This window comes from Bufo bufo, chromosome 1, assembly GCF_905171765.1.
Source record: "Bufo bufo chromosome 1, aBufBuf1.1, whole genome shotgun sequence".
Lineage (NCBI taxonomy): Eukaryota > Metazoa > Chordata > Amphibia > Anura > Bufonidae > Bufo > Bufo bufo.
Window position 1 is genome coordinate 230,199,113 of NC_053389.1, and position 16,724 is coordinate 230,215,836.

At 44.7% G+C, this 16,724-nt stretch overlaps 1 protein-coding gene across 1 annotated transcript in view; it reads right to left on the reverse strand.

Moving 5' to 3' along the window:
- Positions 1-1,418: 1,418 nt before the first annotated feature.
- Positions 1,419-16,724, reverse strand: part of SLC6A12 (solute carrier family 6 member 12) — a 64,923-nt gene continuing 49,617 nt past the window's right edge. Inside the window, exons 7-15 of the mRNA XM_040436366.1 lie at positions 8,924-9,058; positions 8,590-8,693; positions 8,353-8,477; positions 7,393-7,505; positions 5,010-5,147; positions 4,745-4,847; positions 4,569-4,669; positions 4,245-4,415; positions 1,419-2,709 (exon numbers count right to left, since the gene is read on the reverse strand). Coding sequence (XP_040292300.1) covers positions 2,566-2,709; positions 4,245-4,415; positions 4,569-4,669; positions 4,745-4,847; positions 5,010-5,147; positions 7,393-7,505; positions 8,353-8,477; positions 8,590-8,693; positions 8,924-9,058 — 1,134 coding nt within the window. The 3' untranslated portion in view covers positions 1,419-2,565. The remainder of the gene's footprint in view (positions 2,710-4,244; positions 4,416-4,568; positions 4,670-4,744; positions 4,848-5,009; positions 5,148-7,392; positions 7,506-8,352; positions 8,478-8,589; positions 8,694-8,923; positions 9,059-16,724) is intronic.

Here is a 16,724-nt window from a genome sequence, read left to right on the forward strand (position 1 = left end):
TGCCAGGGCAGTATAACTACCCCACAAGTAACTCCATTTTGGAAAGAAGACACCCCAAGGTATTTCGTGATGGGCATAGTGAGTTCATGGAAGTTTTTATTTTTTGTCACAAGTTAGTGGAATATGAGACTTTGTAAGAAAAAAAAAAAAATCATCATTTTCCGCTAACTTGTGACAAAAAATAAAAAGTTCTATGAACTCACTATGCCCATCAGCGAATACCTTAGGGCAGTGATGGCGAACCTTTTATAGACCGAGTGCCAAAACTGCCACCCAAAACACACCTATTTATTGCAAAGTGCCAACATGGCAATTAGACCTGAATACTACAGTCGAGTATATTCCAGTATATCTTCCATGTAGTATAATTGCCTGCCTACATTCAGTGCACTGCCTGGGCTGTTCATAGTGCACCCTGCGCTGATAAATGGCAGGATAAGTCTAAGGCATACTGGCACACCATACACTTTTTCCAGGGTGCGGGTGCCCACAAAGAGGGCTCTGAGTGCCGCCTCTGGCACCTGTGCCATAGGTTCGCCACCACTGCCTTAGGGTGTCTACTTTCCGAAATGGGGTCATTTGTGGAGTGTTTGTACTGTCTGGCCATTGTAGAACCTCAGGAAACATGACAGGTGCTCAGAAAGTCAGATCTGCTTCAAAAAGCGGAAATTTACATTTTTGTACCATAGTTTGTAAACGCTATAACTTTTACCCAAACCATTTTTTTTTTACCGAAACATTTTTTTTTAATCAAAGACATGTAGAACAATAAATTTAGAGAAAAATTTATATATGGATGTTGTTTTTTTTGCAAAATTTTACAACTGAAAGTGAAAAATGTCATTTTTTTGCAAAAAAATCATTAAATTTCGATTAATAACAAAAAAAGTTAAAATGTCAGCAGCAATGAAATACCACCAAATGAAAGCTCTATTAGTGAGAAGAAAAGGAGGTAAAATTCATTTGGGTGGTAAGTTGCATGACCGAGCAATAAACGGTGAAAGTAGTGTAGTGCAGAAGTGTAAAAAGTGGCCTGGTCATTAAGGGTGTTTAAGCTAGGGGGGCTGAGGTGGTTAATTGGGACTCCTGACTTTACATTGAAAGTCAATGGGGGACGGATCCGTTTGCAATTGCACCATATTGTGTCAACGTCAAACGGATCCGTCCCCATTGACTTGCATTGTAAGTCTGGACGGATCCGTTTGGCTCCGCACGGCCAGGCGGACACGAAAACGCTGCAAGCTGCGTTCGGGTGTCCGCCTGCTGAGCGGAACGGTGGCCAAACGGTGCCAAAGTGATGCATTCTGAGCGGATCCGCATCCACTCAGAATGCATTGGGGCAGTACGGATCAGTTCGGGGCCGCTTGTGAGAGCCTTCAAACGGAACTCACAAGCGAAACCCCGAACGCAAGTGTGAAAGTAGCCTTATTAGTCAATGATAATACTTAATTTTATAAATGAAATAAAAAAAACTGTTACAATGCTATTTTATTTACAGTACCGTACTCTATCAGTCCACCAAAATGAAGAAATTCACTTTGTGCACCGAAAATAATTTTGTAAAAAAAAACATAATCCTCTCCCCCTGTCAGTCTAAACCACACACCCATTCTGTGCGTAAACATGTTGGCTAGTAGCATATATTTATGTATTATGGGAAATGATAATGAGTGTTTGAAATGTTGCTGTGGCTGTGAGAGAGGGAGAGGGAGCTGCCCTGTTTACATTCAGAATACAGAATGGTCCACTTGACTGCTCCAGAGATTTTGTCAGTATTTCAAATAGCAGCCATCTAATAACAAAAGTCTAATGTTTTATTTTTAATCCATTTAGTACACCTACAGTATAAAACTGCATAATCCTCATTGCAACAGTATATCTATATCCATGGTATCACTGACACAGGTCCGTGCAAACTTACAGGGCATGTCCTGTTCAGGGTTTGCATTGATATATTGATATTATAACAGCACCAGGCACTGATTGCACTAAGGTGTCATTTGCAGCATTACAAACCATGTAAAGGTTTTAGCAGACTAGTGTCATCTACGTATGACATCACGGTTTAGAAAACACCGTATTTCCAAAGGCACAAGTAAACCATAAGACATTTTACCTAGGGTCACTAATAGGGTCAGTATGGTGTGCCGAGTGCTACTGATAGCTACACTTACTGTAAGTCTCTAGGCTGAAATGTGCATTGCCCCCTAATGGGGGATATCTGAAACAGCATTCCTTCCTTTGCCGGTAAAAAAAAAGGTCAGGTTTAAAGATAGGGATGAGGATGTAATGAGTGATATTGTAGGTAATTATAAAACCCAATGTAATAACAAAAGGAGTGATTTGAACAGTATTGTGTCCAGTGGGATGAGGCCCAGAGAAGTAGGGAACCTCTGGCAAGACCCACACTGTTTCAATGATGCAATATGTTGGACAGGACAGGAAGTGGGTTGTCAAGGGCAGTAAATGACTGATTTGGACTGCTGGTGTCCAGATACCCTCATGAAGGATAAGGTGGTGGAGTAGGAAAGTCCTTGGCTGTACAAATTCCTTAGTGTAGCCGTATCAGAACCGCGTCTCCTTTGGCGAGATGAGACCATCTGTTACTTTAACTGCCAAGACTCCACTTTTCTGGAGTTCGCTGAATTCTGAGACATTTTTCTTGGGCTGTGGAAGGTCGGGATGTGGAGTGACAAGCTGCTTCAGCCTCTGAAAGACATGATATAAATATCCAGATATGATATATACAGTACATCCTCATTCTATATTTTATCTAAGTTTTCCTACAGCTCTGAATGGCTGCCTAAGAATATTCGTTATTCAGTAGTCTGGTGTCACGGCTGTGTCACAGTCTCAGTGTTGTTCGCTGTAACACGTTTGCAGTGTATGCTGGTTGCCTGGGGCAACGTGTAGTTTATGCAGCATGTGTGTGCACTGCTCCCTGTATCCTGGTTCCTTCTCCGTCTGGTACTAGTGGGGTTAAGTTCCTGGGCTGGGTGTGGTCACTAGGTGCTATTTATCCTGTTGCTGAGCCCCAGGAGTTTAGTTTTTCTCCAGCCTTTGTTTGATGCTGGAGCTATGTTCGTGTCCTTGGTGTTCCATCTGCCCAGTTCTTAAGGGCCACCTAATGAGACATCAATGTCACCTCCCCTTCCTACTCTGTTTCTATGTGTGGTATGGTTTATGTTACGGATTGGTGTTGTATGTCTAGTTGTTGTCCCATGTCTGGTCTGTTTCTGGTGTGTATAGTCCTGCATAGATGCTAGACATTTCTCCTGTCTGTGCCTTCGGTGAGAGGGCTCTTGGGTTCCCCAGAGCGGCAACAAGAAGTCACTGTGCAGCTCTGCCTGAGGCCGCCATGTATCCTCGCCGCGAGGGGGGTCCAGGCAGTTACTGGTGTGCTGGGTTCTTTGTTTGTTGTTTTTAATGTGTCCTGTATGGTGGTTGGATTCCAGTACATATGCATGGGTTCCAGTCGTTGTTGTTTGGACTGCTGGTGTCTCTTCCAGCAGCTGCGGCAAGGCAAGTGGCCTAGTATATCAGTGCTCTTGGCCCAGTGGTAGTTGTTGCCACTGGTTTCTTACCTATCGTTCTAGTTTGCTACTCACTGTCATTTCTGTGTGTGTGTTTTGGTGTTATACTTTCGTTGTAGGATGTTCTAGGGGTCAGGTGGACCGACGCTAGAACATGACAGTAAGTTTTGTCTTCCTCTTTCCTTTGGCTTGAGGGAGATTCTGGTTCATCCTTCTGGTGGAGGAACCGGTCGTCTCTTGTCCAGAACTATTACCAGGGTTCTACAGGGTGAGTTAGGTCCCTAGGTTCTGGTGTATGAACTTCCCTACTATCGAGGCCTGTTCATACTTAAAGTTAGTCAGTACTTGCATCAGGGTTGCTCTAGGGGGTGAGAAGCTCCCTTACCCCTTGTGCCCAGGTTTAGTTTCAGTTCCCGCTTCCCATCGGTGTTCGGTGTGGAGTTTTCCCCCACATCGCACCGTGACATCTGGGCACGCTGGATGACAACCACTGTAATGGTGGCCATATTTGTTGTCAACAAGCTTTCCCAGAAACAGGTATAAGTGAGAGATGGCTGAAAAGAATATTATAAGACTACTCAGGAACATGAAAGTAACACACAATATTTGGACCAATCTGATTGCATATGATTAATATTGAACCACTAAGCAGTTCACAAAGTTTGTTTGGTGATGACAGTGATGAGTACTCATAACCCATTAGCAGGTTACCTGAGTAAATGGACCCTTTGTCTTCAGAATGATATAGGCAGCATACACTGGTATGCAGATCATGGAGGAGATGGCCATAAGCCAGCCAACGGCGTAGCCCCATGGTGGGTACACATAGCGGTTATTGTACTTCAGGGGTGTGTACTTGATGAGAGAGAAGAGGAATGTTCCCTAAGGAAGATGAACAATATGAGATGGGAGAAGACAGGAAGTCTGAAGATATAGGAGACAGACTTTTCTGACATGGTCTCCAGGAGTTGGGAAGGAATTATGGTTACTCCATATAGTAGACAATCACACCTGCAAAGGCTTAGTAGAACTCACCATGCACACTGCAGGGGTGGCTATCAACCAACAGTACTTTACCAGCGGCCACGGCCGGTAGCCGATCATGTCTTCTATGTTATCATAGAAGCGGTCAGCACCTGCAAGGGAATCGTTGTTAATCTTCATGCCATCTGTGAACTCAAACCTTCTTTTTGTCTTTTCCCCAGACTCACCATAAACCCAGCCAACACAGACCACTTCAAAGATGGCAACACAGAGCAAGCAGGTCCCACTGGCTGCATAATAGTCAAATAGCTGGAAGATGTACATGCCACCCTATATTGATGAAGAAGGAAAGTACAGACGGGTCACTTTATGAGAAAAATAACATTTAAATAAGAAATGTACTTCAAATGGTGCTAATCTGGATGTCCCTTTGAAACAGTAACCTATATGTCATTACAACCTTTGGCCCATCAAAAGGTTGAATATTGATACCTCAGTCAGGAGGATAAGACCCAACAGATAGCAGATAATAGCAATGCCTAAAATGAGGAGTTCTCGGCGGTACTTCTTCCGAAACACTTCAGGGAACATGTCGACAATGGCGGTGACCAGACTCTCCACGCAGACAAACTAGAAAGAATGATACCAGTTCAGTTTTCCAGTGACAAAAGTGACACAATTGGACAAATTTACTAATTCTGTGGACAGCGTAATCTTAGACAGGCTGCCGAGACATGCACCAAATTTATCACAGCGACAATTATAACTTTATATTAACCATGTAGTGTCCCACTAGAACACTATTGAGCATGTATTGAAGCTGTAAGGCACACCTCATGTGTAGCCCCAGCCTTGGAATACATTTTTCTGTAAGGGTACTTTTACACTAGCGTTTTTCTTTTCCGGCATAGAGTTCCGTCACAGGGGCTCTATACCGGAAAATAACTGATCAGGCATATCCCCATGCATTCTGAATGGAGAGTAATCTGTTCAGGATGCATCAGGATGTCTTCAGTTCAGTCATTTTGACTGATCAGGCAAAAGATAAAACCGTAGCATGCTATGGTTTTATCTCCGGCGAAAAAAACTGAAGACTTGCCTGAATTTTTCCCCATAGGAATGTATTAGTGCCGGATCCGGCATTCAAAATCCCGGAATGCAGGATTCGTCCTTCTGGTCTGCGCATGCACAGACCGGTAAAAATTTGAAAAAAGATACAAGACGGATCCGTCTGTCCGCATGACAAGCAGAGAGACGGATCCGTTCTTGCAATGCATTTGTGAGATGGATCCGCATCCAGATGCGTCTCACAAATGCTTTCAGTCACATCCAGATCGGCGGATCCGGCAGGCAGTTCCGACGACGGAACTGCCCGCCGGATCACACTGCCGCAAGTGTGAAATTAGCCTAAGTCAACTAATGTTCTTAACTCTGGAGAAAGCATTGCAAAACAAATGTGCTTCAGCTTGCAAGTAAAATAAATGTGTATTTTACTTCCATACATCCTGTCTATTACTCCCATCCTATCCACAATCCCCTAGGTTGCGGCACATAATTTTGGCATCACGGATAGGATTCGAACCAATGTGGGGAAACCCCATTGTATTTTGAGGCCAAACATTATGTGCAGGAAGGGGGGTGTGTGGAGAGGATGGGAGTAGTAGAGATGAAGCCGAACAAGTAACTCTTAGATGTAGAAATGTGTTTCTCATGATACAATCCCTCAAACAGTAATTTCTGTGCTATGCAGTTCCCAGCTAAGGTATGTGCAAATTCCATATCTCAAATTTTCTGCACTTAAGAGCAGAGAGATGCAGAACTCCAAATTATAAGCAGCATGACAGCTACAAAAGATGCTAAGCCAGGCCAGAAGCCTAAGGCCTAATCCATGTTATGAGGCCTGTAACCAAAGTGTTCTTCTCGCAGACTATACCATGCACTCCTCTCAGCTGCACACTTATCAGGTCAGCTGCATAAATTGCTAGGCCAGGCTGAACGCCTAAGACGTAGTCGTGGGCTGTGAGACTCCTGACCTATGTATTCTGCTCACAGATGCATCCTTCTTCTAAGGGCTTATTCACACGACCATGTGAAGCCTGTGCCCGTGCTGTCGACCACAAATTGCGGTCCGCTAAGCATGGGCACCTGCCTTGTGGCAGCCACATAGCCACATAGGGATTGCGACCCCCATTCACCGTCCACATCCGTGATGCAGAATGGCCACGGAACAGGACCCGTGTATTGCGGATCAGCAAATGCGGTCCGCAATAGGGGCACGGGCTTCACACGGTCGTGTGAATGAGCCCTAAGATTGCTCCAGACTAACTACACTGGAAAGGAAGCACAAGCTCAAAGCTAGCCTAGCTCCACGCTCCTTCAAGGAGATTGTCAATAGAAAAGATAGAAAGTTGCCCCAGCCACATCAATACATGCTCAAGACATATTTAAAGATCTATTACGGCATTTCTTAGCATATAAAGACAAACAGTGCAAAACTAGTGCAAAATAATAGAGCATTCTCCTGTAAATGTAGAATTATGTTAAGACATATCAAACAGCACATAATAGTAACCATTTATCCACTAGTACTATCCCAGTTGGGACACTACAACTATTGGTAAGCTTACTTTGCGACAGAATTCTGGCACTATTTTTAAAAGTCAGAGTAAAAAGTTGCATCTCAGGCCCCTTTACTGCTAAGCCAGGCCCTCTGGCACCAAATTTTGCTGCAATTTCCAAAAATGTATAAGTGCACTCACATTAGTAAATAGGGGCCAACGTATACTATACTGACAGATTTGTCAAAAATAGTGTAAGTCCATTTGCATGCCAAATAAAACCCTGTTTCCAGCTTATTTATTTTTTAAACCAATACCTGGCTATCAAGTCCCAAGAAGATGAGCATAAGGAAGAAGAGACAAGACCAAAGAGGGGACACTGGCATCATGGTCACCGCCTTTGGATAGGCGATAAATGCTAGACCAGGACCTATGAGAAACAGAATATATCAATAAGAATATTTCAAGACTCTGTTGATAAAACATATGACGCTTACAGTGCATACTGAATAACAAGTATATTTTTGGATGTTCCCACCCAAGAGAATTACAATTTTTAGTTGTCATTCTAGACCAGGAGGTCTAGAATGAAGGTTCTACTTCAAGAAGTTAGCAATCCAGGTTCTTCTCAAAGAGGTCTATAATCAAGGTTCTACTACAACAGGTCTACAATGAAGGTTCTACTATAATAGGGATGCTATTAAGGCTTTTCAACAAGATGTCTACAATCAAGGTTCTACTACAAAGAGATCTACAATAAAGGTTTTGCTTCAAAGAGGTCTACAATCGAGGTTCTGTTTGCAGAGGTCTATAATGCACTATAAAACAACTATAATCTACTATAAAAGGCCTACTATCATGGTTCTTCTACAAAAGGCCTACAGTCCAAGTTCTACTACAATAAATCTACAATCAGTGTTCTACTACAAGAGATCGTGTATCTACACTAAAGGTTCTACTACAAGAGGTCTATAATATATGTTCTTGTACAAGAGATCTTTAATCAAGGTTCTGCTATAAGAGAGGTCTGAAAATAACGTTCTACTACAACAGGTCTGCAATCAAGGTTCCGCTACAAGTGGTTTACAATCAAGGTGTTTCTACTGGGGGTCTAAAGTCAGGGCAATAAACCATCCTCAGTTGAGACCCTCTTCTGCATGGGCCCCAGCAGCTGCATGGTTTGACTTGCCACGGCTATATTTTTTTCCCATAAATAGTGATTTTGGTCTCAGGTGGCCATGCAGTCATTTATCTAGAACTGAGAGCCCTTAACTTACCAGATTCAGCCACCTGCGAAATTGGGACACCCTGCTCTCGTGCCATGAACCCCAAAACTGAAAAGATGGCAAATCCAGCCACAAAGCTGGTTATACTGTTCAGGAAGCAAAGAGCAATGCAGTCCCTGAAGATGAAGAAAATAAAAGACAATGCTCTGTAAGATGTGGCCAAGCAAGTCAAGAGGCATTTAAATAGCTTGCCCCTTGGTCACTGTGGAACAGTGATAGTTTGTATACCTGTAGCAGTTGTTGTTGTATTTATTATAGCTCCCCAGTGCCGTCAGACAACCCTGACAGATGGCATATGAGAAGAAGATTTGGGTTCCAGCATCCATCCAGACCTGCAGTGTAAACAAAGTACAAGTACAATAATCATGAAATGTCCCTAAATATCAGGGTGTCTAAACTTATCATGCATGATACTATTTGCAGAGTCACTGTATCCATCCTTTATTTCTTAAAACTGCTAGGAGACAATGACATTTTCAGGACAACCACTTATGCAGACATGTGAGCCTCCCTCATCCCACAAAATAGTAGCGTATTCATTACTGCCCGCCACCCACCTCACCTGAGGGTCCTTGAGCCTCGTGATGTCAGGTTTCAGATAAAACATGATTCCTTCATATGCTCCAGGAAGAGTGACCCCTCGAACAAGCAGGATGATTAGCATCACATAGGGAAATGTGGCTGTGACATATACCACCTGATACAAGCGGGAGCAGTATTGAGAAGAGTTTGTTAACATATTATGTCATATATGCCTTCAACATAATCGGGAAGATTTACTAAGCTAAATGCACCAGAAGTCTGGCTCAGTTTGCTCAGTGTGTCACCTGTGTGGCTCTGCAGGGCACAATAACCTGTCATCCTGAAAGGGGCGCCAGATCCGCTCTCCCAACACTATCCCTGCCCTTTCTTCCCTCAGACTATACAAGGGGCCATCAGCTCCTCTTACCAGACAGCAGCTGTAACTCGCTGCAGGTTTGGACTGGCCCTCGCTTCTCATGACATTAAGCTTCCCTGTCTGCTCTAGCAGAAGAGAAAGCTGGAGCAGTGCCTCCCCCCCCCCCCCCCCCAACAGCCTGCAGAAAAGGTACGTGGACATATGTGTGTATATATATGTGTGTGTGTATATATTTATATATGTACAGAATAGGTGTGTGTGTGTATATATATTGTGGGGTTTTGCTTTGGTAGACAGGATTAGTGGACGCAGTATAGAGGCAACAAAAAGTTCTTTGGACCAAACAGTTCAGTTTTATTCACACTTTAGGCAAGTGATAAAACAAGCAGTCATAATTAAACAAAAAGTCACCTTGCGGTGTTGGTGGTAATTCACACCATGCAGCAATTCTGCCTCAAAGAGTCCTTGACCATAGCAGCACCAACCTGTTTTCATGCCAAACAGGTAGCAAGCCTTCATCCAGACACAAGGCTCCCAGATCCCAACACAGAGACACGGCTTCTGAGCCCAGTTGCCTATTTAAAGACAGCCAGGTGCTGCCAAAACCTGGATCGGCACTTCAATCTGGTCCGGTATTTAACCTCACCTGACTGTAAATCAGCCTAGCAGCACATGCTAGGTATATAAACTAGCAGAAGGACCCGGCTTCGCACAGGTATATTTAATCTATTTCATTTTATGTTTCCGTGTGTCGTAAAAAGATATCGACAGTTTCCCCCATAACAGTGACCTCTACAGTACCTCCCCCTTTAACAATGACCTTCACAGTGCCAGCCTCTTTAACATTGACCTCCACAGTGACCGCCCCTTTAACATTGACCTCCAAACTGCCCACCCCTTTAACAATGACCTTCACAGTGCTCGCCCCTTTAACAGTGCCTGCCCCTTTAACAGTGACCTCCACAGTGCCCGCCCCTTTAACAGTGACCGCCCATTTAGCATTGACCAGCCCTTTAACAGTGACCTTCATAGTGGCCGCCCCTTTAACAGTGTCCTTCACAGTGCCCGCCCCTTTAACAGTGACTTCCACAGTGCTTGCCCCTTTAACAGAGACCTCCACAGTGCCCGCCCATTTAAAAGTGACTTTTACAGTGACCGCCCCGTTTAACAGTGACTTTCACAGTGACCGCCCCTTCAACAGTGACCGCCCCTTTAACAGTGACTTTCACAGTGGCCGCCCCTTTAACAGTGACTTTCACAGTGACCGCCCCTTTTATAGTGACCGCCATTTTAACAGTGACTTTTACAGTGACCGCCTCTTTAACAGTGACTTTCACAGTGACCGCCTCTTTAACAGTGACTTTCACAATGACTGCCCCTTTAACAGTAACCGCCCCTCTAAAAGTGACTTTCACAGTGACCGCCCCTTTAACAGTGACTATCACATTGACGGCCCCTTTAACAGTGACTTTCACAGTGGCCGCCCCTTTAACTGTGACCGCCCCTTTAACAGTGATTTTCACAGTGACCTCCCCTTTAACAGTGACTTTCACAGTGGCCACCCCTTTAACAGGGACTTTCACAGTGGCCGCCCCTTTAACAGTGACTTTCACAGTGACCGCCCCTTTAACAGTGACTTTCACAGTGACCGCCCCTTTAACAGTGACTTTCACAGTGACCGCCCATTTAATAGTGACTTTCACAGTGACCGCCCCTTTAGCAGTGACTTTCACAATCACTGCCCCTTTAAAAGTAACTTTCACAATGACTGCTCATTTAACAGTAACCGCCCCTTTAACAGGGACCTTCATAGCGCCTGCCCCTTTAATAACAGTGACCTCCACAGTGCCAGCCCATTTAATAACAGTGACCTCCAGAGTGCCCGCCCCTTTAATAACAGTGACCTCCACAGTGCCTGCCCCTATAAGCAGTAAAGAAAAATGGCTGGGTTGTTATGGAAACCTGGAGTAAAACTGTGTTTATGGCAGTTGGGATTTGAAGAGAAAGACTTGCATGCTTTTATTGGCTAATGTGGGACTTTCACAGTGACCGCCCCTTTAACTCGACTTTCACAGTGACCGCCCCTTTAACAGTGACTTTCACAGTGACCGCCCCTTTAAGAGTGACTTTCACAATGACTGCCCCTTTAACAGTGACTTTCACAGTGACTGCACCTTTAACAGTAACCGCCCCTTTAACAGGGACCTCCACAGTGACTGCCCCTTTAACAGGGACCTTCATAGCACCTGCCCCTTTAATAACAGTGACCTCCACAGTGCCCGCCCATTTAATAACAGTGACCTCCACAGTGCCCGCCCCTTTAATAAAAGTGACCTCCACTGTGCTTACCCATTTAAAAACAGTGACCTCCACAGTGCCCACCCCTTTAAGCAGTAAAGAAAAATGGCTGGGTTGTTATGGAAACCTGGAGTAAAACTGTGTTTATGGCAGTTGGGATATGAAGAGAAAGACTTGCATGCTTGTATTGGCTAATGTGGGTCATTTTTGGGGAATATCTCAGGAACAGTACGTTCTAGAGAGCTGAGACCCGGTCTATAACCTTCCCGGACACCTGATGTACCTGTTTGCCAAATTTGGTGAAGATCAGTCCAGTCGTTTGGTAGCGCATAAAGAACATCCAGACAGACGTCTAGACAGACAGACAGACAGACAGAAACTCATTATTATAATATAAGAGATTAGTTTCTGTCTGTCTGTCTGGACGTTCTTTATGCGCAACCAAACGACTGGACCAATCTTCACCAAATTTGGCACACAGGTACATCAGGTGTCCGGGAAGGTTTTAGACCTGGTCTCAGCTCTCTAGGACGTACCGTTCCTGAGATATACCCAAAAAATTACCTGCATTAGCCAATAGAAGCCAACAAGCCTTTAACTTAAATTCGAACTGCCATTTACACGATCACATGTCCCTTATTAGCCAATAGAAGCTCGCAGGTCCTACTCCAGGTTTCCATAACAACTGATCACAGGTTTTGGCAGTTCGCAGGTCCTTAAATATTCAGTCATATGAGGTGTGGCAGTCAATATAAGTTCATATTTAAGTTATCCAGGTTTTCATAACAACACAGTCATAAATAGACCATACACACGGTCACATACCCCTAATCGGCCAATAGGTCACAGTTAAAGGGGTGGTCACAGCTAAAGGGGCGGTCACTGTTAAAGGGGCGGGTACTATGGAGGTCACTGTTAAAGGGGCAGGCACTGCTAAAGGGGCGGGCACTGTGGAGGTCACTGTTAAAGGGGAGGGCACTGTAGAGGTCACTGTTAAAGGGGCGGGCACTCTGAAGGTCACTGTTAAAGGGGCAGCCACTATGAAGGTCACTGTTAAAGGGGTGGTCTATGTTAAAGGGGCGGGCTCTGTTAAAGGGATGGGCACTGTGGAGGTCACTGTTAAGTGGGCGCGCACTGTGGAGGTCACTGTTAAAGGGGCGGGCACTGTGGAGGTCACTGTTAAAAAGGCGGGCAGTGTGGAAGTCACTGTTAAAGGGGCGGGCACTGTGAAGGTCACTGTTAAAGGGGCAGCCACTGTGAAGGTCACTGTTAAAGGGGTGGTCAATGTTAAAGGGGAAGGCACTGTAGAGGTCACTGTTAAATGGGAGGGCACTGTGGAGGTCACTGTTAAAGGGGAGAACACTGTGGAGGTCACTGGTAAAGGGGCGGACACTGTGGAGGTCACTGTTAAAGGGGCAGGCACTATAGAGGTCACTGTTATGGGGGAAACTGCTGATATCTTTTTACGACACACGGAAACATAAAATAAAATAGATGAAATATACCCGTGTGATGCCGGGTCCTTCTGCTAGTATCTTTTATATATAAAAATAATTTCTGTCTGTCTGGACGTCTGTCTGTTCTCTATGCGCGACCAAACAACTGGACCGATCTTCACCAATTTGGCACACAGGTACATCAGGTGTCCGGGAAGGTTTTAGACCGGGTCTCAGCTCTCTAGGACATACCGTTCCTGAGATATTCCCAAAAAATGACCTGCATTAGCCAATACAAGCCCCCAACTGCCATACACACGGCCACATGTCCCTTATCAGCCAATAGAAGCTCGCAGGCCCTTAGTCTCCACATACATACAGTTTTACTCCAGGTTTCCATAACAACCCAGCCATTTTTCTTTACTGCTGTAGGTCAGCTTTAGGCTAGGGCTAAACGACGATAAGTCGCACGACACATAGGGCACAACTACACTGCTACATGCATCCATCTTGGATGGATTTTTTGTGACTGTCGTGTCACAGTCGCAGCATGTCGCAGTGCAAAACCATAGCCTATCATTATAAAAATTGTTGTGCCACATTGGTACGACTAAATGTCACGCGACACATGTCGTCATGTAGCCCTAACCTTAAAGGGGCAGGGCACTGTGGAGGTCACTGTTAAGGGGCAGAGGCTACTATTAAAGGGGCAGCTGCTGTGGAGGTCACTGTTAAGGGGCAGGGGCACTGTGGAGGTCATGTTAAAGGGGCGTTCACTGTGGATGTTATTGTTAAGGGGGCAGGCCGCTGTAGAGATCACTGTTAAAGGGGCGGGCTCTGTGGAGGTCACTGTTAAGGGGGCAGGACACACTATTACAGGGGCAGCTGCTGTGGAGGTTACTGTTAAGGGGGCAGGGCACACTATTACAGGGGCAGCTTCTGTGGAGGTCACTGTTAAAGGGGCGGGCACTGTGGATGTTACTGTTAAAGGGGCAGGCCACTGTGGAGGTCACTGTTAAGGGGGCAGGGGCCACTATTAAAGGGGCAGCTGCTGTGGAGGTCACTGTTAAACGGACGGGCACTGTGGAGGTCACTGGTAAAGGGGCGTTCACTGTGGATGTTACTGTTAAGGGGGCATGCTGCTGTAGAGATCACTGTTAAAGGGGCGGGCACTGTGGAGGTCACTGTTAAGGGAACAGGGCACACTATTACAGGGGCAGCTGCTGTGGAGGTCACTGTTAAGGGGGCAGGGCACACTATTACAGGGGCAGCTGCTGTGGAGGTCACTGTTAAGTCAGCAGGGTACTCTGAGGTCACTGTTAAGGGATCGGGGTACTGTGGAGGCCACTGTTAAGAGAATGGGGTACTGTGGCAGTCACTGTTAAAGGGACGGGTGCTGTGGAGGTGTCTGTTAAGGGGGCAGGGAACAGTGGAGGTTACAGATAAGGGGACGGTCCCCTATGGAGGTCAGTGTTAAGGGGTGGGGTGCTGTATAGGTCACTGTTAAGAGGGCGGACCCCTGAGGAGGTCAATGTCAAGGGAGTGGGAGCTATGAAACTCACTGTTAAAGGGGCGGGCTGCTGTGAAGGTCAAAGTTAAGGGGATGGGCTGCTGTGCAAATCCCTTTTTAAGGAGGTGGGGCACTGTGGGGGGGTCAGTGTTAGGGGGTGAGTATCTGAGGAAAGGGATTTAGGAGTAATTATTTCAGAAGACTTAAAGGTGGGAAGACAATGTAATAGGGCAGCACGAAATGCCAGCAGAATGCTTGGATGTATAGGGAGAGGTATAAGCAGTAGAAAGAGTGAAGTGCTTATGCCGCTGTACAGAACACTGGTGAGACCTCACTTGGAGTATTGTGCGCAGTACTGGAGGCCATATCTCCAGAAGGATATAGATACTCTAGAGAGAGTTCAGAGAAGAGCTACTAAACTAGTACATGGATTGCAGGATAAAACTTACCAGGAAAGGTTAAAGGACCTTAACATGTATAGCTTGGAAGAAAGAAGAGACAGAGGGGATATGATAGAAACTTTTAAATACATAAAGGGAATCAACTCGGTAAAGGAGGAGAGCATATTTAAAAGAAGAAAAACTACCACAAGAGGACACAGTTTTAAATTAGAGGGGCAAAGGTTTAAAAGTAATATAAGGAAGTATTACTTTACTGAGAGAGTAGTGGATGCATGAAATAGCCTTCCTGCAGAAGTTGTAGCTGCAAATACAGTGAAGGGGTTTAAGCGTGCATGGGATAGGCATATGGCTATCCTTCATATAAGATAGGGCCAGGGGCTATCCATAGTATTCAGATATATTGAGCAGACTAGATGGGCCAAATGGTTCTTATCTGCCGACACATTCTATGTTTCTATGTGAGGGACTGTGGAGTTCACTGGTAAGGGGGCATGGTGCTGTAGAGGTCACTGTTATTTGGGATACTGTCGATATCTTTTAAGGACACACAGAAAAATTGAATGAAATGCATGAAACATACCCGTGCGAAGCCAGGTCCTTCTGCTAGTGTATATATATATATATATATATATATATACAGTACAGACCAAAAGTTTGGACACACCTTCTCATTCAAAGAGTTTTCTTTATTTTCATGACTATGAAGGCATCAAAACTATGAATTAACACATGTGGAATTATATACATAACAAACAAGTGTGAAACAACTGAAAATATGTCATATTCTAGGTTCTTCAAAGTAGCCACCTTTTGCTTTGATTACTGCTTTGCACACTCTTGGCATTCTCTTGATGAGCTTCAAGAGGTAGTCCCCTGAAATGGTTTTCACTTCACAGGTGTGCCCTGTCAGGTTTAATAAGTGGGATTTCTTGCCTTATAAATGGGGTTGGGACCATCAGTTGCGTTGAGGATAAGTCAGGTGGATACACAGCTGATAGTCCTACTGAATAGACTGTTAGAATTTGTATTATGGCAAGAAAAAAGCAGCTAAGTAAAGAAAAACGAGCGGCCATCATTACTTTAAGAAATGAAGGTCAGTCAGTCAGCCGAAAAATTGGGAAAACTTTGAAAGTAAGGGCTATTTGACCATGAAGGAGAGTGATGGGGTGCTGCGCCAGATGACCTGGCCTCCACAGTCACCGGACCTGAACCCAATCGAGATGGTTTGGGGTGAGCAGGACCGCAGAGTGAAGGCAAAAGGGCCAACAAGTGCTCAGCATCTCTGGGAACTCCTTCAAGACTGTTGGAAGACCATTTCAGGGGACTACCTCTTGAAGCTCATCAAGAGAATGCCAAGAGTGTGCAAAGTAGTAATCAAAGCAAAAGGTGGCTACTTTGAAGAACCTAGAATATGACATATTTTCAGTTGTTTCACACTTGTTTGTTATGTATATAATTCCACATGTGTTAATTCATAGTTTTGATGCCTTCATAGTCATGAAAATAAAGAAAACTCTTTGAATGAGAAGGTGTGTCCAAACTTTTGGTCTGTACTGTATATATATACACAGTAAAAGTTGTAGGCAGCTGTGGAAAATACGCTGCAAAAAAACAATTATTTTAAACAATACAAGTGTTAATAGTTTATCTTTATCAATTAAAAATACAAAGTGAATAAACAATCCAGTCAATATTTGATGTGACCGCCCTTTGCCTTCAGAACAGCATCAGTTCTTCTAGGTACACTTCCACACAGTTTTTGAAGGAACTCAGCGGGGAGGTTGCTCTAAACATCTTGGAGAACTAACCACAGATCTCCT